The 19,306-nt window shown below is 62.6% G+C and overlaps 1 protein-coding gene across 1 annotated transcript; it reads right to left on the bottom strand.

Annotated features, from left to right (window-relative positions):
* Positions 1 to 194: 194 nt before the first annotated feature.
* LOXL3 (lysyl oxidase-like 3) lies at positions 195 to 16,681 on the bottom strand. The gene is given in 18 exon segments (XM_010568471.1): positions 195 to 268; positions 499 to 610; positions 1,094 to 1,230; positions 1,393 to 1,508; positions 2,052 to 2,295; positions 2,572 to 2,734; positions 3,291 to 3,464; positions 4,316 to 4,470; positions 4,813 to 4,993; positions 5,314 to 5,533; positions 5,792 to 5,851; positions 8,506 to 8,559; positions 9,081 to 9,292; positions 10,511 to 10,674; positions 11,344 to 11,663; positions 14,567 to 14,607; positions 14,610 to 14,691; positions 16,569 to 16,681. Coding segments are annotated over 18 exon segments (2,622 nt in total).
* Positions 16,682 to 19,306: the final 2,625 nt, after the last annotated feature.

Raw genomic sequence — 19,306 nt, 5'->3', positions numbered from 1 at the left:
GGTGTGCAGTGCCTCCTGCACCAGCTCCCCGAGGTGGGGAAGGGCAGCTGGCGATGGTGAGTCCCGGCCAATCCCCGGCAGGGCACGGTGGCAGCAGTGCCAGGCATGAGGCCTCCCTACCGGCCCCCCAGCAGCTTCCTCCCACCTGTGCAGGGTGAGGGAGGGAGATGCCCATCTCCCTGAGGGCCGGGATCCTATGAAATCTGGTTGTTGAGCTGACCCGGGTACTGCTCAAACCGCTTGTTGGCCTCCTCGCTGAGCGCATCGCCTGGGTAGGCAGAGGACAAGAGCTGTCAGCTCCAGTGCTGCGTGTCGCCTGCACTGCCAGCACCTCCGCTCCCACCGTAGCTGCCCCTGGGACCCCCGCCCCTGCCTCCCCACACCAGCCCGGCCATCCCACCCCAAGCCCCGCAGCACCCCCCTCACCCTCCTCCTGGGGTACCCTGCCAGGATACCCCCATGCCCCAGTGTGCCCTTGCTGCATCCCGGGGCTATTACCGATGTGGCAGCTGTGTACCCAGATGCGGTGCCCGTCATACTTGCAGTTGCATTTCATGGCATTGTTGGTGAAGTCGCTCTCTGCCACCTCGAAGTTAGGGTTGATCACGACCTGTGGGGCACTGACAGTGAGGGTTGCAGCCCCCTGCCCCACACCTTGTCAGCTTGGCCTTCCCAGCCTCACCGGAGCTGCTGCCTATGACATGACGCGCAGCACCCCAGCCCCAGCAGGACTTGTCTCCCCATTTGCAGTGGGATGTGCTGGAGGGCTCCAAGGAGCTGGTGGCTGCTGCTATGGTGGGGTGGCCCTGTCATTGCGCACCATGTGCCCATCAGCAGTGTTGCTCTGAGCCAGAAAACCCAGGCTGAAGCATGCCTGAGCAGTTCCCACACAAGCCCTGCACGTCTCCGGGCACAAGGACAGGCACACACCACCACGCACCCTGCCAGCCCCACCGTGCTCCAACCTGCTCAGAGAGCAGGGGAGGGAGGGCCGGGTGGCTGGGGCACATGGAGAGCTGGGGGTGCAGGGCAGAGGGTGGGGGTGCACATGGGAGGGTTGTAGGAGGAGCCAGGGGTGGCTCAGCTACAGCACCTGCAGAATGTAGTTGCCTGGCTTGACATCAGTGATGTCGATCCACTGGCAGTCGATATCATGCCTGTACAGGTCCCAGCAGCCCACAGTGATGCCCTGCTCCCCAAAGTTGGCACACTCGTACCGCTTGGCCACATCTGCAGGCAGGAAGAGATCGCAGCTCATCCCTGCTGCAGCCCTCTGTGCAGCCCCTGCATTGCCCGCCCAGCCTGGCCCCAGCACGGGCAATGGCTGGGTACAGACAGCCCCATGGCAGGGACATGGGCAGGGTTGGTGCTGCAAAACCTCACGGCACCCACCTTCCTCACACTCGGTGTCCTCGAGGCAGAAGCTGGCCTTGTGTCCCTCCGCCACCTTGGTGCCGTTGGGGGTCAGGATGTCATAGTGGGTGAAGATATCCATGCTGTGGTAGTGCCTGCAAGAGGGAGCCCCACAGTGCATTGGCTGCACCAGTGCCTGGATGCTGGGGAGCTTGGAGGATGCTCGGGGCAGAGGAGGAGACCCACACACTGCACAGGAGACTCGCCCTGCGCTGCGGGAGGCGTCCCACCACCTGCCCAGCCCCTCACTGTCAGGAAAGGTCCCCACAGCCCCTGCTCTGGGGGCACAGTGCTACAAGGTTGGGCAGAGCTCAGTCCTGCACTAGGAGGGGACATGGCTGTCCCCAGCCAGATGGCCCAGGCAGGTGGGGGGGAGCTCAGCTGCAGGGCACAGCCTGCAGCCCGGTCCTTGCCCCTCCATCCCCAACGCTGCTCATCCAGGCATAGCCCTGAGCCAAAGCAGGCAAAATTGTACCCTGGGCAGCAGAAGGTGCCTCCCCCAGACTCGGTGCCTCACCTGGCTTCACCCTCAACCAGCATCACCCTCGCCAGCCCACTGCAGCAGCACCATCACCTGATCCCCCCCCCGGGACGTTACCCTGCCCGCGTGCCCATCCCCACCCGTGCCATGTACGCACCGGTGGCACTCGTGCCAGACCCAGGAGTGCCGGCCAGCCTTGGGGCGGAAGTCAGCGCGACCATTGTTGTGGATCTGGGAGGAGAAGCGGAGCAGGCGACGGTGCCCATAGGGCCAGTTTGCCAGGCGGGCCGAACTGGAGAGGCAGTTCTCCTCGGCGGCACAGTACAGCATGTGCAGCGGCCGGTCCTCGATGTACGCCGTCTCCTGCACCAGCGGGGCGTGCAGCAGTAGGTCGGAGGCGGCTGGGGAGCAGGCGGCTGCTCAGGGACAGACAGCCACCCCGCTGCTCGGCGGGTGGCAGGGACGGGGCAAGCAGCAGGGATAGGGCGGGCGCCCAGCCCAAGCAGGGCTGAGCCAGCCGGGGGGAACGTGTGCCCTCCCCATCAGCTGGGCACAGGCCGACCCCGCAGCCCCGTCATCTGCAAACCCCATTGCCCACAGCCCTGTTGCTCACAGCCCCTTTATCTGCAGCCCCTGGCCCCACAGCACCGTCGCCGACAGACCCCATCGCCACTCACTCTCAGAGCAGATGACACCTGCAGCGAAGCGTGTGCCCGTGTTCCTGCAGTTCAGGCTGGTGCCGTGGTGCTGGCAGTGGCTCAGGGACATCTCATGGCCAGCGCACTTCACCCCGCTCAGCACCATCTCCGTCACATTGCTGGCGTCCCAGTACCACGTCTCCTGGGGAGGGGGTGAGACAAGCTGGGTGGCAGGGCCGGCTGCTGTGGGTGCCCTGGCTCGCACGTGCCGGGCTGCAGCCAGCGCCCCGCCACGGCACAGCCCTGCCCAGACACCCAGGCTGCCCACAAGGGTCCCATCCCGTGGCACCCAACGGCCACGTCCCTTTGTCCCCCCATACAGCCCCATGGCCATCCGGGAAGCGCCGGTGCTTGTGCTTGCTGGGGTGTCACCTGGGGGCCTCCCCGCCGGCACCTACCGTCACCGCGTGCAGGGAGTAGCCCAGGCCGAGCTGGCGACAGGCCACCATCGCCTCCTTAGTGGTCCAGCCATCGCTGCACACCATGCCCCACTTACTGCCTCGCTTCACCTCCACGCGGCCCTCAAACGCCGTCCTCCCGCCGGCTAGGCGGATCTGCGGGGAAGCCCTGGGGCCGTAAGCAGGCACCCCACGCCATGCTGCCTCCCACCCCATCCGTGTCCCGTCCCTGTACCCCATCCCCGCGGAGCAGTGGTGGTGGCGGCTCGCTGCCCTGGCCAAGCTGGCGCTGGCACCTACTTGTAAGCCGTGGTTAGCGAATCCCAGACCCAGCTGGCGACAGGCCACCATCGCCTCCAGCGTACCCCAGCCTTCGCCGCAGACCAGACCCCAGCGGGGCTGGTCCCCATCGCCAGCCCCCACCGCCACCTCGACCCGCCCCTCAAAGCGGCTCCGGCCCCCGCTCAGCCGAATCTGTGGAGAAAGGCAGTGGCAGCATCATCATCATCATCACAAGTGATGCTCCTGCTGCTGGGGCCATGTCCCGCAGGGCAGTCCTCCCCAGTCCCCATCCTGCAGCAGCTGCAGCGCCTGGGCGGGCTCTGGGCTGGGGGCTTCAGGACACGTGGGGAGGTGGAAGCCAGGAGCTGAGTAGAGTCAGGCACAGCTTTGGTCGGCAGGGAACTCACCAAAAATGGTGGGTTTGGGGCCAAGAAATTGCTTGTGAGTTTGGGAATTGTCACACCAAAGCAGGGAAAATGGTTCATTTTGAAATGGCATTCTCATTTCAGAAATGACAGGTATGAGAGAGTTAAATATCATTAAAAAGCCTGAAGTGGATGAAATGACAGGCCAGGGCAAACAGGAACATGGAGCTCCATTTGCTCATTTCATCATCGGTAAAAAAAAAATAAATCTGTCTTGGTTGGCCCACAGTGATTTTTTTTCTGGTGCTTCTGCTGGGGAGCTGGCACAGGCTGGCAGCAGGGAGAGAGAGCAGCGGGAAGCAACTGCCCCACACCACCCCACGCAGTGGGGCACCACAAGATGCCCAGACCCCCCCCGTGGCCCCCCTTCCACCCCTCTCCTCACAGGGGCAGCTTGGGACTCCCACCTGCAAAATCCCCGAGCCCCCCAGGGCAGCCTTGCCACAGACCAGGGGGAAATGCGTGGGGCATGATGGGGTTCAGAGGAGGAGAGATGACGGACCATCCCACAGCGGGTCCCGTGGGCCCTCCCCCAGCACCCTGCTCCGGGGGCCCCGATGCCGGGATCTGCCAGGCACCGTGGTCCCGCGGATGCTGGCAGCCCCCCATGGTGCGCACCAGAGTCTCGTAGCCCATGTAGGGGATGTTGCAGCGAACGGCTGCGTCCTCCGTGTGCTTGCAGTCCTCCTGCGTGATGTTCTTGAAGGGGCAGCTCCAGAGGGTCTTCTCAGTGCCCAGGCACTGCACCTCATTCATGTGGATGGGCCCCGTCCCTGCCGGAGGGATAGCACGTGACACAGGGACAGCCACGGCCATACTGTCCCCATGGCTGTCCTTGCTCCTTGGCATCCATTGAGGGAGTCCAGTGCACTCCTGGCCCCCACGGCTGCTGCCCAGGGCAGCATGGTCGAGCGGCCACAGTCCCCTGGAGATGCTCAGGGCAAGCCCTGCACCATGTGCAACTGGCAGCCAGGCGCCCATGGGACAAGCCCGGCCATGGCCCTCCCCAGCCCAGCAGAGCCTTGTGTCTGGACAAGTGCCTCATATGCAGGCCCAGGACGCGATGCCTGGCCTCTCCACCCCAGGACCCTCACCGTGGCCCCCAGCACCCTCACCTTGGCCCATGCGTGCCCCGGTGAGGGCCTCCCTGGCGCTGCCGAAGCCCAGCTCACGGCACACCACGCTGGCTGACAGCAGGTTCCAACGGTCGTCACAGATGGTGCCCCACTCGCTGCTCTTGAGCACCTCAACACGGCCCTCGCCGACCTTCGCGCCACCCTTTAGCCGGATCCGTGGCTGCAGGGGAGCAGGGTCAGGGCATCGTACGGGACAGCACGGTATGGTGTGGTGCTGAATGGCACGGCGCGGCACAGCACAGCACAGCGCAGCATGGCACAGCACAGTGTGGCACAAGGCAGTGCAGCACAGAGGTTGCTAGCCATGACTCCTGGGATGTGCAGGGACAGGACACCATCCCCACGTCCTGCGCCATGAGGTGGTCACCCAGGGACCTGAACACCCACACTCAGGTGCAGCCTGAGGGACAGAGCTCTACAGCAGGGCAGCAGCCAGCTGTGGGCCACTGCAGGACGCGGCCCCTTCCCCACGGGGCTCACCTGGCTCTGCTGCTGTTGGCGCTGCTTCTTCTTGTGGGCATTGCCAGTGGCAAAGAGGGGCCCGGGCACACAGCTGACGACAGCGGGCATGCCAGCCCTGCAGGTGGCCGAGGCGTTGCCCCGGTAGAACTCGAAGGCACACATGGAGAGGTGCACCTCTGTCCCCGTGCAGGACACAGAGTGCAGGCGGTAGTTGAGCTGCTGCCGCTCCGTGAACAGCCTGCAAGGAGAGAGGAGCCCTGAGACACGACCAGCGCGGTCAGCCGGCAGCGGAGGTGTCAATGGCTGCCCTGCCTGCAGCTGCACTTTCTGTCCGTGCCCCTTGCACTGTCCCCCAGGGAGAGATGCGCTGTGCCTGCAGGTCACCCGCTCCTCGCCAGCTGCCTGCCCCATGTCCCCGGCAGCATGGGGACACGCACGGCTCTGGCGAGGCTGAGCAGGGATCCTGGCACTCAGGCTCTCCGCTGGAGCCATTTACCTCTTCTTGGACCCTACGTCCTCCCCACGCTTTTGTTTAGGCTGAGATTTGGAGGCCAGCCTGGAAAACAGAAAACAACCATCAAGGAGCCCGGAGCCTCAGGCTGTCACCTCTGCTGGCTGCAGTGACACAGGGAGCACAGCCTGCCCCAACTTTCACTGAAGACTGAATTGGACATGTCGGCCCCCCCAGGGAGACTCACGCACATCCCCTTTGTGTCACGCATGGGTGCAATGGCATCATCTGCTGCCAGCAATGTGACACAACTGCCCTCTACAGCAATGATGCAGTTTCCTGCCCACGTCCCACCAGGAAACTGTGCCGGATGCAGCAACATCCCGTGCTGCCTTGTCACACAGCAGAAGATCAAACACCAGCAGCAACGATTTGATCTGTTGGGTACAAGTGAGGTGTGCCCATGTCCTTGTCCAGACACCAGACAACGTCACTGTGCCGTGCTCCAAGGGGAGCAGGGCGCCAAGGAAGCACAGAACCAAGCAAGCGGGGAAGGTGGCGGGTGCTCTCCTCAGTGCCATGGGGCATGGTGAGACTCGCTGCAGGCTTGCAAGGACCCACTGCCAGCAAGGGGAGCTCCCCAGACGCACGCAGAGCGGTGCGGAGAAGAGTCTGCCTGGGGCCTGGCGCACATGTACTGTCCCAACACACTCAAATGCTTTGCTTCATTCAGGGGGAAGATGCTGAGCAGGGCCAAAACCCCAGGGACCACAAGGAGTGAAGAGCGAGGTGCCCTAAAACAGGGCAGGTGACTGACACCCACCCAGGGACAAGACAAAACCAAGCCTGGCAACTGATCCCGCTGGCCAGTAGCAGGTTCAGGTCAGCCTGCACAGCCCAGCAAGCCCCAGGACACAGCATGGGGCTACCAGGAGCCGGGATTCAAACGGCCGGCTGGAGGACATCAGCACCCATTCACACTCATGAAACCACATCTCGATCCTGCATCCGGTTCTGGGTCCCCAGTACAAGAAAGACATCAGCTAAGCAGTGCAAGCCCTGAGGAGAGCCACCAATACAGTTGGGGCCGGAGGAGAGATGGGGGCACGGGGCTGCTCCCGCCTGGGGCTGAGATGGCTTCAGGGGGCTCTGACAGAAGCTGACCTGCACCTGCAAGGGGCTGTCAGGGAGCCAGAGCCCAGCTCTTCCAGCTGCAGGAGGGAAAAGCATGAGAGAAAATAGGTGTGATTGGCAACGCGAGGTTCAGACTCAGTGTAAGGGAAACTTTTTCCCCATGAGGGCTATTCACCATTGGAGCAGAGGCCATGAGGCTGTGGGATCTCCATTCCTGGAGGTTTTCAAAAGCCAACTGAATGAAGTCCTGGGCTGACCCACAGCTGGCCCTGCTCCATGCGGGGGGTTGGACCAGGACTCCCTGAGGTCCCTTCCAGCCTGGATTAGCCTGTGACCCCACGTATGACTGCAGCCATGCAGCCCCAAATTGATCAGCCCTGTCAAACCAGCACATGGCTTTCAGGAGACAGCTCCTGCTCTGGGCAGAGAGAAGGCAACAGACCACAGCTTCATGGACTTCGCAAAGCATTTCACCCAGCTCTGCAGGGGAAATACCCGCTCACTGGAAAAGGGGCAGTCAGCACCAAACCAGACAAATAACAGCACTTTGAAGTAAGCGGAACCTGTGGGTGGAGGTTTGAGGAGACCCCATGGGCTGACCCCATCTGGATTTCCATCACCAGCGCAGGCACGGCTGCAGAAGCTGGTGAGGACGCCTGTTGTGGACACAAAGCTGGGGAGTGTCACAATGAAGAGCTCGTGATGGGTCCAGAGTGTAGGGCACCTTTGGCATCAGGAATGTGGTAGGACCAGGGCAAGGTGGTGTGCTGGGGGCAGAGCAGCGTCCCCATGCAGCAGTAGGCTCAGGTGAGAGGTGCCATGCCATAACCCAGAGAGAATGGGCTCTGGCTCGCTGCACCCACCACCAAATCTGGCAGCAGGGTTCAGGGATGGAGGGAAAGCGCAGCCAGACTATCCCTTGGGACTGGCACAAAGGCAGCAAGAGCAAGTGGGCAGAGGGTACAAGAGATCCTGAGCAGATGCAGCACTTGGGACAAGACCTGCCACACCATGTCCATCACACCAGTGCCCAGTATTGCTAGCACTGCCGTGCCCATCACCCTGGTGACCAGCACTGCCGAGCAAGTGCTCTCATGCCCGTGCCAGCCCACACTGCCAACCCACCCTGCGGGGAATGGAGGGGTGCGCAGCCTTTCCAGCTTCCCCACTGCTGCTTTCTGCAAGAAAGCAGCCCATTTCCACAGCCCTCCCTCCCCATCCACCAGGAGAGACAGCTCCGCTCTGAGGCCTCCTGGTCCCCGTGGGGCTGCAGCACAGGACGCTGCAGCTCTCTCCGTGCCTCCCAGGGGATCCTGCCCACAGTGGGTCTGCGCTGCAGACCCTAACCCCCGTGCCAGGACTCTGACCTGGTGCATGGGATGGGGGCTGCTCTGCCTGGGGCACAGCTGGCCGGGGAGAAAGATTGTCTCTCATGGGGGATGGGGGACCCCGGTGCGCACAGGCAAGACCCCACCGGGGTGGGGTCTGCCCAGCACAGCCCGTGCACTCGGTCTGCTCCGTCCGGATCCATTTGCGCCAGCATCTGTTCCAACAGCAGAGACCGGCGGGGCCGGACAGCCCAGCTCTGCCAAGGGCTCAGCAGATGGGGCGACCTGGCCCCTTACCTGCTGCCTGGCCTCAGGGTCTGGCCCTTCATCCTGGCTGTGCGCTTCAACCTCCTGAGAGAGCAACACCACAGCTGCCCAGTCAGGGGCGCGTGGAGTGCCGGGCACCACGCCGTGGGCAGCATGTCCATGCCCACCCCCCTCGCTCGGGCCATGGTGCTGCTGGGGCACCTTTGCCTGGCTCAGCTGCAAACCTTCCCTCGGGACAGGGACCTCCGCACTCCACACTGGAGGGAAATGTGGAGGTGTACCACTGACAGGGAGAAAAAGCTGCCATCTTGGAGCATCCTCTGCAGTACTGCATGGGGCAGGTGGGCAGCCACGGCCCCCCAGCCACGCCATGGCCCCCCAGCTTGGTTAGTGAGTGCCCATACGGCTAGCTGGGGCTAGGACTGGTGAGCAGCAGGGATGGGAGGGACGCTGGGAAGCCACAACGCCCAACAGCATGGCCCCCCATGCTGTCCCCCCAGCATTGCCCTGTGTCCCTGGCACTGTCCCTGGCTCTGCCCCAGCCCCATGCCCCCAGCTCTGCTCTGACAGCCCAGTCCCGCGGGCTCCCTGCTGGCCTCACTCACTTGTAGAAGTTCCTGTTGACCTTCTTCTCAGCAGGGAAGCCCATCATGCCGCAGACGACATGGCTGTTCTGGCTGTCCCAGCCCTCGTCGCAGATCTGTGCCCAGCCATCCTTGTAGCGCACCTCCACAATGCCCTCCGTCACCGGCAGCTGCCTCCGGGCCCCGGACACCACCGGTCGCAAGCGGACCTCCTCCACATGGCTCTGCTCGGTCTGCAGGGCGCAGGTCAGCCCAGGCTTGCGCTGCACCCCGCCGCCCTGGCTCCCTGCCAGCCCTTTGCCAGGGATGCCCCAAGGATGCAGACACCTGCAGGAGATGGGGTCCCCAGTCCCAGGTGGGGAACAGGGATGGCCAGGTCCTGCATCCCTGCAGGCTACATCCGATGGCCCTGGGCGGCCAAGGACCTAATCCCATCCTGTGCAGCTAGTGCCCCACACCCCCCTGACCCTCCAAGTGCATCTCCTGGGAGTGCAGCCAGGAGAGCCACCGCTGCCATCCCGTCACCTCGGGATCCTGCACCCGGAGGGAGGGTGCCCAGACCGCCCCAAGCGCAGGCACCCACCCAGAGCAGGATAGCAGCAGGGGGTGCTGGGACACTGGGCACAGCCTGCAGGACATGGCCCCAGCCCCCCTCGCCTCGCAGGAGACCTGCTGTCCTGTGCCCAGAGCTGTGCCATGTCCCCACACCCAAGCCACATCCTGAGCAGAGCCTCGTCCTCCACAGGCACTGTGGCTGGGGGGGACAGGAACCCCAGCTGAGAAGACAAGAGCAGCCACGAGAGCTGGTCTGAGAAACAGAGAGCCTGGAAGAGAGAAAGAGAGAGAGAGGGAGAGGCCAAGCGTGCTGGAGGAATGCAGTGTAGAGAAGCAGGTCTGGGACTGAGGGTCCCCAGCAGGCAGGAGAAAGAAGAAAACAGGCTGCAGAGGTGTGAGACAGAACCCCTGGCCCAGAGAAGCTGCTGGGGGAAGCAGCAGCTCGGGATGCTCAGGGGAGGCTGCGGCAGCACCACGCTCCCATGCAGGGCAGGGCAGGGGAGGGATGTGCCTGCTGCAGGGCTGCCCACCGTAGTGCCAACTGCTCCCTATGGCCCCAGAGCTGGGTTGGGCTGTGGCACCCCGGGGAAATAGGTGCTCATGCGACTCAGGGGCACTGCGGGTGCAGGGTGCCAGGGCAGTGAGGTAGCATGCTCCCCTGACCGTGGGGAGATGGGGACAGCCCCCGTGCTAGGGCTGAGGGAAGGCACCGACAGGGTCCCCTGGTCCTGCACGTGGAAGCATGCTGGTGTGTGGTGGGGGAGCTGCCTCCCAACTACTCAGGGAGGACTGAGGCCAGGCTGGGCTGCCCCATGGCAGGGCTCCCAGCAGCTGGCTCTGTGGGTTCCTGGGCAGGGGCAGTGCCGGCTGCCCACCCTGGCCAGCAGCTTCCTCACCTCGATGACGTTGGAGTCCTTGAAGCCTGGGATGCGCTCGTCCTTGCAGATGACACCCGCATCTTCCTCATGGCTGCAGTCGCTGTTCCCCCAGCCCCGGTGTTTGCAGTCCCCAATGCTCTTCTCGCCTCCGACACAATTCACGTTGTCCAGCCAGATCCGCCCTGCCAGACACCAGGGCCAGGGGTGAGGAGGGGCCAAGCCCATGCAGCATCCCCCTGGGAGCAGGGAAGGTGCCCATAGAGCATGGCCAGGCATGACGCAGGCATACAGCAGGAGTGTGGATGTTGGGCTGGGGGCAGCCCTCCCTCGGCACAAAGCTAAGGCCACCAAAATGCCAAGAGTAAAGACCCAAGTGGTGGATCTGCAGATGGGGAGTTTCCACCTCCCCAAGGGGCTGCTCTGCCAGATGTAAAGCCCCCACGTAATGTGCGCCCTGGGCTCTGTATAGCAGCTCACCTGCAGCATGGCCTGCTACACCTCTGCACCATATGCCCATACCAGCCCAGACCTGCAGCCCCCCTACACCACCCAGGGGCAAGCACAGCCCAGCAGCTGTAGCGCATGCCTGCAACCACCCTACGCCCTGGATACATGCACAGCAGCTCACACACAAACATGCAGAGTTTCCCAGCCTGCTTTGCATGTGCATACATGCATGTGCGCACACATAGGCGCACACTGCCGGGCACTCAGCAAACACAAGACCTGCCTGCCCCAGACCCACCACCTCGCCAACAGTGCATGCACGGCAACGGGCTGATGTGCAGCCACAGACAGGCTGGCCCCAGCCCATGCAGTATGGGGGCCTGTGCCCACCACCCCTCTCTTACCAATGCCTTTGCCATACTTGGCGCTGTGGGCCCAGCCAGTGGCAGCCACAAAGCCAAGGTGCCGGCACAGCACATGCGCGTTGGCCAGTGTGAAGTCATCGTCGCAGATGGTGCCCCACTCATCGTTGTAGAAGACCTCAATGCGTCCCTCGTTGTGCTTGCGCGGGTAGCCAGCCAGGCGAAACTTCAGCTGGGGTCCGGGGGTGTGCGTGGAGCCTGGGGGGGTGGGCTGGCTACTGCCCTCCCACAGCCACACACTGCTCAGCAGCACCAGCAGCTCCTGCCATGCCCAAGTGCCGCAGCTTCCCATGACAGCTTGACTCTGCAAGGGCAGAAAGGGTCAGGGTATGGGGGATGCACGAGCCGTGCTGAAACGCCAGCTCCCCTGATCCAGCCCTGTGCTGGTTGAACCCCCTGCTCACACACAGCTCCGTGTAGTACCAGCACACCCACGCATCTTGTCCCTGGCCAGAGTCAGCCCACTCTCACTGCCCACCCAATGCCTCCCTAGCACCTCGCACCCCTCCGCAACCGGCCGCTGCTGAAATCCCACTGTGCTGCTGGGTTCCATCTTCTGTGCCAAAGGGCAGTGATGGCAGACAGGCAAAGGGGTGTGCGTCAGCCCCAGGAGAGTCAGCTGGAAAGGAGGGGGATCGGCCGCCAGAGCAGAGGGAGCTGGAGCAGGACCAGGGCCCAGGGAAAGCCCAGCTGGACCGGCCAGGAGCTTGATCCACCACGAGCAGTGCAACAGCCGCTGGTTGTGAGGGGCTGCCAGCCCATGCTTTTGCCCACTGCGAGGAGCAAGGCAGCCGGAGCCTTTCACATTCCTCTCTGTGCAGCATTTCTCCAGCCCTCCAATAACATCTGTGGCTCCCTGAATACCTGAGGGAGATGTGGTATTCCTGCACCAGTCCCATCGGCAAACAATGGTGAAAACATTTCTCTGTGAACCACCTTCCCTTCCCAGTGCACTATTCCCATTTACCCCATTACGGACCACTTTAACCCCGCGGGTGCCGTGGCAGCCCAGGAACAGCATTTCTGCACGGGCAGTGTCAGCCCTGCTCCAGGCTGGGCTCGCCATGCTTTTGACAGCCAAGCTCCGATGCTCACCCAGCACCGCCGGCACGGTGACCTGCCTGCCTCCCGCCACCGCAGCTTCACGTCACCCGTCCAGCCAGTCCCTTCCACAGGTGGGAAAGCACACCCCCAAACCTGGGAGACCCCTGCGACAGGCCCACCAGAAATATGTCTCTGCACCCTACATACCCCACCCTGAGAGCAGATCCTGCATGCTGCACTCACACAGATTGTGCTTGTCATTAGACAACGTTAAAAGGAATAAGGTGTGGCTTACCCACAGGTAGGGGTGATTTAAGAATCCAGTGTTTAGCTACAGGGTTACAGAGGAAGGAAAACAAATGCAAACCCTGCACATGCTCCCAGTGTGGGGCTGTGCTGCAGGGACCCTTCTCGCAGGTCCTCCCCATGGTGCCGGTGTGCTTCCTTAGCCAGCACGCTTCCCTGAGAGCCTTCATCCCCGCTCTCTCACGGCTCGCTGCCTACACGCCAGTTTGGTGGGACTGCAGGGGTGTATTGGGGCATCCTCAGGGACCATGGCTTCTCTTCAGGTGCTGTGCTGTAGGAGCCCCTTTCCCTGGACTAAGGCCTGTCCTCACGTTGCCCTTTTGCTCCTGGCCCCTCAGCACCTGCAGGGCAACAGCAAGGTCCCTGCAGCAGCTTTGGAATGGGGACCCCACAGAGCGAAGGGGCTGGGGAGTCCCCCCTTGGATAGCACAGCCTCTCCAGGGCCTTGCCGTCAGCCTGGCCACCAGCACAGGGCTGGGGGCTGATGCAGTTGACCCACCGCCCCGCCAGCATCTGGGCCAGGGTTGCCACAGAGGGTCTACTAGCAGGAATCAGCCCCGTTCCTGCTCTGTTCGCTCCTCCAGACGATGGAGGCTGGGTCACCCCTCCAGCCTCTGGGAATGCCTCCTGGATCCAATGCAAGGATGAACCAAGACAGTGCCCAGAGACGGCCCCTTTTCCATGCCCATCACACCAACAAAAGCCTCTGAAGGGGCCCAGCCCTGCTGCCTGCCTGCCCCTTCAGGCACACGCCACATTGGAGGTGCCACCAAGAGCAGCAAGTCCCTTGGAATACGCGCCTGGTGCCTGCAGAGTTGCTCAGGAAGAGAGGGTGAGGGGTAACAAGGACCGACACCACCAGTCCAGGCCAATGCCAGACATCGTGGCGGGAAGCACACCAACCCCCTTGGGGCAATCACATCAGCGCTGGATCCAGCTCTGTCCTCTGTCACAGCCTGGGGCATGGGGGACACTACAGTGCTGATGGAGACACAGCAGCAAGCAGGAACGCGCCCTGGGTCAGGGCAGCCGGCAAGCCCTGGGGTTGGTGGGAGCTGGCTCTGGGCTCCCCACACCTCAGCTGCCTGCTTTGGCACTGCGAGAACAAAACAAAGCCCAGCAGGAAGCGTATTTGTGGGCAGGCAGCAGGGAAACGCTTTGCTGAACCTTTTAATCAGCCTGTTACAGCAGGAAAAAGAGGAGGGCAGGCGCAAAGGGCCACCCCAGCCCTGCCAGCGGCTCGGGGAAGGGGGTGTCTGGGCTTGCCAGGGGCAGGCAGGGCAGGAATGCTCCATCCACATCTCTGCTCTGTCTGGAAAGCAGTGAAGGGGTGAGCTTACCATCTCACAGCAGTAATAAAACACTTCTTATTCCACCCATGAGTCACATCCCCCCTGCCCAAATGAAGCATTATAAACCCTCAGAGCTATGCCACTTTGCACAAGACACACAGACTTGGGCCCTCTCAGTGCTAATTGTAACACACCTTAGGAGAGTAGGAAAGCTGCAAGCGCAGAAGGACTAAAGCTTCACCAGTGCTTGCACTGAATGAGCAAGATGATCTCTGCTGATGCGGGCTGCAGGCAGGCTCCAGGCTGTTTTGCAATGGGTCAATACAATGCTAAAGGACAGCAGCACAATTAATGCCAATCTTCACCATTCTGCAGAAATAGTCTATGGCAGAAAGCTGGTATGACCTTTTATGAGATCACAGGTTTGGTTAATTGGAGTAAGTGTGTTGATATAACAGGCTGAGACTGGAAGGCATTCAATTCATCTTGCACCACCTTTTAATGAATAATTAGCATTCAACAAAATCAGTGCACCTTCTGCTAAGTGGATTAAAGCTGGTCACCTGCTGGAACTAAAATGTGGTTACAATAGGGAAGTCACCATTCAGTGGGCTTTCTGGTGAGGATCACATGCTTTTCAAAGCAAAACCGTGTCTGGAGGAGGAAAAAAGTCCTCTCCTGGTACAGTCTGCAAAGACAGAAATGGGTGGGAGTATGCAGAACTGTGATGGGAACAGACCTGGACAGCCTGGTAAAATGGTATCGTGTAGCCTGTATCCTTGACTACAAGGAAAATTTAAGCCCGTGCATTTAGGAACAAAGCATGTAGGACCCAAGACCAGAACACAGTACCTGAGAAAGTGCTTGGGCTTTTTGTGGCAAAGCACCAAGTCCCTGCTGAGCCCCAGCAGTGTGACCTCCAGGATCTGGTATGCTCAGCCTGAACAGGATCACCAAAATCAGCAGTGTCAGTGAGACCACTTGGCTTGATGACAGGTCTCAGCCCCAGCCCTGCAGTGGCATGGGGCAGCCCCAGATGTGCCTGCGGTCTCACAGCCCTGCCAGACAAGCACCTGGCCCTGTGTCCAGCTGGGCACAGGGCATGGCCAGAAGAGCTGACGCTGGGAGGGCCTCCACATCCTGATGCCGTGGTGGTCGGGGCGAGAGCCGTACGGCTGTGTGAGGCCAGGACGAACGTCCCCCAGCCCAAAACCCCAACCCCTACAGCAGCGGCAGGAGGTGCCCTGGGACAGGGCAGGGACATCCTGCTGCAGCCCTACTCTGGCACCCGTGGCTCAGTTACCTCAGCCTCTGTCTTCAAAACCCCACTGTGGATTTATCTTCCCCACAGTCCTTCAGTCGCTCCTGAACCTGCTTAAACTTCTGCCACCCACTTCTGCATTAACCCCAGCTTGCCGCCACCCTCGGCACTCTTCTCCTGGGTCATGGCTTTCCTCTGCTCAGGCTCCAGCGTCCCTCATCCCCTCTGCGCTTCCTCTGCCCTCGCAGCTCAGCCTGTCCTCAGCTCCTGCCACTCATCTTGGAATTTCCCAGTGAAATGCCCTGCCGAGGTCTGCACAGGCCAACAGCACTTCCTGCACCCAACCTAGGATAGCTGTTGGGCTAGCAGTGTGAACTCTCTGGGGCACGCCACAAGCCATTTCCCCGTTTCTGTACTATCTCCCTCTCTGAACGTGCTCTGAGTCCATGTGCCAGGGAGGTCAGGCTAACAGGGCTCTCATTGTCCAGATCACTTTTTCCATTTTCTGAAATGCAAGCAGTGCGTTTGCTCTTCTCCAGCCATGTGACGCTGCCCAACTTTCCCACTCTGCTGGCAGGCTTTGCTCCCGTCCTGCCTGCTGCTCCTGGACAGGGAGCCCACCCCCAGCCCCGGCAAGGCTGTTCTGGGGGCTGCGGCACAGTTTTGCAGGTCAGCGGATGGGGCTGCTCCATGCACAGCATCTCCTGGTTTCAGCCTGGGGCCCCTTCCCTCCAGCTGGAGGGCCAGCCCTGATGCAGCCTTAAGGGACTGCAGTCCTGCTGGCTGGCACAGCAGGAGGATACAAGATATGTGCCAGGGCTGGGGCTCTTTGGCTGGGACAGACAGGCCGGGGAGGGGTGGGTGTCTCTCCACCCTGGAGGGGCTGATCACCCAGCACAAGAGACCCAAGGGGGACTTCCCATCTCCTTCCCACCTCTGGCCAGGGGAAGGTGCACCCCTTTGCCCACCCTCCACAGGCTACCCCTGCTGAGAGCAAGGGTCCCACAAGGGTGACGGCTCCCACCCTATTGGCACACGGGACAGCTGGTGCCAGCGGCAGCACAGCAGGAGGATGTGAGAACTGGTGCTTTCAGGGGACCAGGAATCTGCAGGAACCACATGCATCCCGTGGGGAGGGCAAAAGGCAGAGGTGCAGACAGCCTGGGCATTGCCAGCCAGCACACATGGGAGGGGCAGGGGGCCGGGAATCGCCTGGGACAGGGACAGGGTGTCCAGGCATGTCCCCTGGCCGCTGCCGCTGCACGTCTTCAACAGGAGCCGGGCACAGTCCTGCCCAGCCTCACCTGCCCCAGTGCCCCAGCCATCCTGCTACCAGCTGCCTGCTCCGGCCAGGGACAGTCTTGGACTGGGGCTCCTGCCAGAGCCACCGGCCAGCCTCCGCCGTGCTGTGCCGCATCGAACGTGCCTGCCCCGGTGTGCGAGTGGGCTAAGACACACAGCAGCACTCACGCTGCAAGCGGAAAGGGCTCAGGAGGACGGGCTGGCCCTGAGCAAATGCTGGGTGTGGGAGCCGGAGAGCAGCCCAGGTCCTCGCCACTGCCCAGGAAACCTCAGGAATGTCCCGGCTGGGCGTGCGCAGGCCCCGAGCCATCTCCGGGTCCGCAGCACAGCTGGCGCTGGTGGTGGGGTGTCCAAGAGCCCTGCAGGGCTGAAACCCTGGGGCTTCCTGCACCCCCCTGGCCTCAGCCCTGCGCTGCCGAGGCCGGCACGGGTGCAGAGACCCTTCAGTGCAGAGGGCAGCCCCGCATGGCAGCAGGAGCCACGGCACTGCTCAACCTGCTCCCACACCAGCCTCACTGGCTCTGCCTGCCCCAGCGGACAATGGGGGGTCCTGTGCCAGGCACTGCCCCCACCACCTCTCCACTCCCCCGACTGTGTCTTGCACAGGGGCTGCCCCTCCTGGAGGGGCTCAGCTATGCTGGTGGGGGTGAGCGGTGCTGACAAGGGGTGCCCAGAGCCCAGGGCGGCTGCTGGCTCCCAAGGACTGTTCAAATCTGATGTGCCATTCAGCACTCACTGGGCACTCAGAGGGACATTGGTCTGCCCCAGTGAAACCCCGGTGAACGGAAAACAGATCTTGGGAAGGGGCAGGTCCTGATGAACTGGGGGGCCCTGGCAAGTTGGGATGTTTGATCAGCATGCTTAGGGCAGCCAAGGGCAGGGCATCCTTGCAGCACGGGGATGACATCCCAGTCCACAGCAGCAGGGAAGGGCCAGACCATGGTGGGCCCCGCGGGAACATGCTCGCTCAGCAGCAGCCTTGGACACACTCAGGGGGACATGGAGCAACCCAGGCACTGACAACTGGAAGGACTCAGAAAAGAGCAGCACAAGCGACTGAAGACCTGGGAAACCTGCCAGCACAAGGAGGAAGAAGCTCCCTCTGTTTATCCTTCCTTGGGAAGGTTAAGGGGTGACACAGTCACACTCTGCCGAGGCCCACACCAGGACATCCCTGAGAGCGTGGGGTCGCGTCCCCAGCACTCGTGGCAGGAGAAGGTCTGGTGGGTCCCATGGCTTCAGGCGCTGGGCTCCATTCCCCCCCTTCTCCCCAGGGCCCCAGTACGCACAGTCCAGCGCCTGGCCCTTTTGCAATCCCAGCTGCCTGGACGGGCATGCTTCGCTCTTCCTGCTCCCGGCAGCCCTGGGGTGCCGGGAGCGTGTGTGCACGAGCTGGGGGAGTCCCAACACACCCACCTGGCTTGGGCCGGGACTAGCCGCTCCCTGACTGCAGGGACCCCATGGGATCAGAGCTCTGGGGTGAGCCCAGCCAAGGTCTGGAGGGCAGCAGGGCTCTGCAGCTGAACTGGTGCCAGAAGCACTGGGGAGCAGTCCAGGGCCACCACAGGAGCCTGGCCACTCTGGCAGGCTTGGTGACACCTCCTAACACCACCCACCTCCCGCTGGCTGGGAGCTCACTGCTCAGAAGGCAGGGTGCCTGCCTACACCGTCCCACTGCGTGCCCCCACTCCGGGCAGTGACAGGGACGCTGCTGTGGACAGCACACCCCAACTCTCATGGCTCTGCGGGGTGTCAGCTGGGACAGAGCACTGAGTGCATGCCAGGGCTGCACTTCCCTTCCCCTGCTGTCTCTGGGTCCAGCCCCATTGGGCTACCTGATGTCCCCGTCACCCTCTAAGGAGCCACGGCAGGTCACAGTACAGCTCTTTGCAGTTCCAAACACCACCCAGTTTTCCCAGGACACAGCAGGGCCCTCAGCTCTGCCAAGGGCTTGCCCGCTCTGGGCTCCCCTGGGCTCTGGAGGGGCAGCCCCGGGAGGAACCAGCTGCAGGAGGGAAGGAAAGACCCTGGAGGAATGTGCAGACGCTGCAGCCATCAGCCACATGGTCTCGACAGCCCAGATGGGCTGAGGGGCAGGCGGCGGGTCTGGGGGGCCCAGGCACCCCGGAGCAGAGAGGCAGGCTGCTTGGAGTGATAGCATATCGACTGGCTTTTCGGTATCAGGAGCTGCTGGGAAACAGGTGACCTGCTCAGCCGCCTGCCTGCTCCTCTGGAGAGAGCTGGGAAGATGCAGGGCCAGCAGCGAAGAGAGAATGCTCCCCTAGCCCCCCAGCCCTCACCCCTCACATCCCTTCACCCATCCTCTCTTCCAAGGGCTACAGCAAATTCCATCTTCACGGAAATCCTGAGCCTCCACCGGCCTTTCTAAACCACAGCTCAGCACACAAGCCTCCTGAAGCCCGCACACGGCACGCTCGGGGATACAGTGCGGCCGCACAGCCCCGACGCGGCACCCCACGAACCTGCCGGGTCTGCGGGGTGGTGGGAAGCGCAGGCGGCCGGCGCTGCCCACGCTCTCCCACCCTGCCACACAGGGACACGCGGCCCAGCTCAGGGCTCTGCACGACTCCCCATCCTCTCTGGGCGCTCCGACAACCGGGGCTTGCGGCAGCGAAGCCGGCACCCCCGCACACTGACGCGGCCCCGGGCCCTGCCCCAGCGCCGGTGGCTGCACGACCGGAGACCCCCGACCCCTCGCACCCGGCTCCGCGCCGCCCCA

Source organism: Haliaeetus leucocephalus, unplaced genomic scaffold, assembly GCF_000737465.1.
Source record: "Haliaeetus leucocephalus isolate CR32 unplaced genomic scaffold, Haliaeetus_leucocephalus-4.0 Scaffold245, whole genome shotgun sequence".
NCBI lineage: Eukaryota > Metazoa > Chordata > Aves > Accipitriformes > Accipitridae > Haliaeetus > Haliaeetus leucocephalus.
This window is presented reverse-complemented; position numbering and strand designations above follow the sequence as displayed.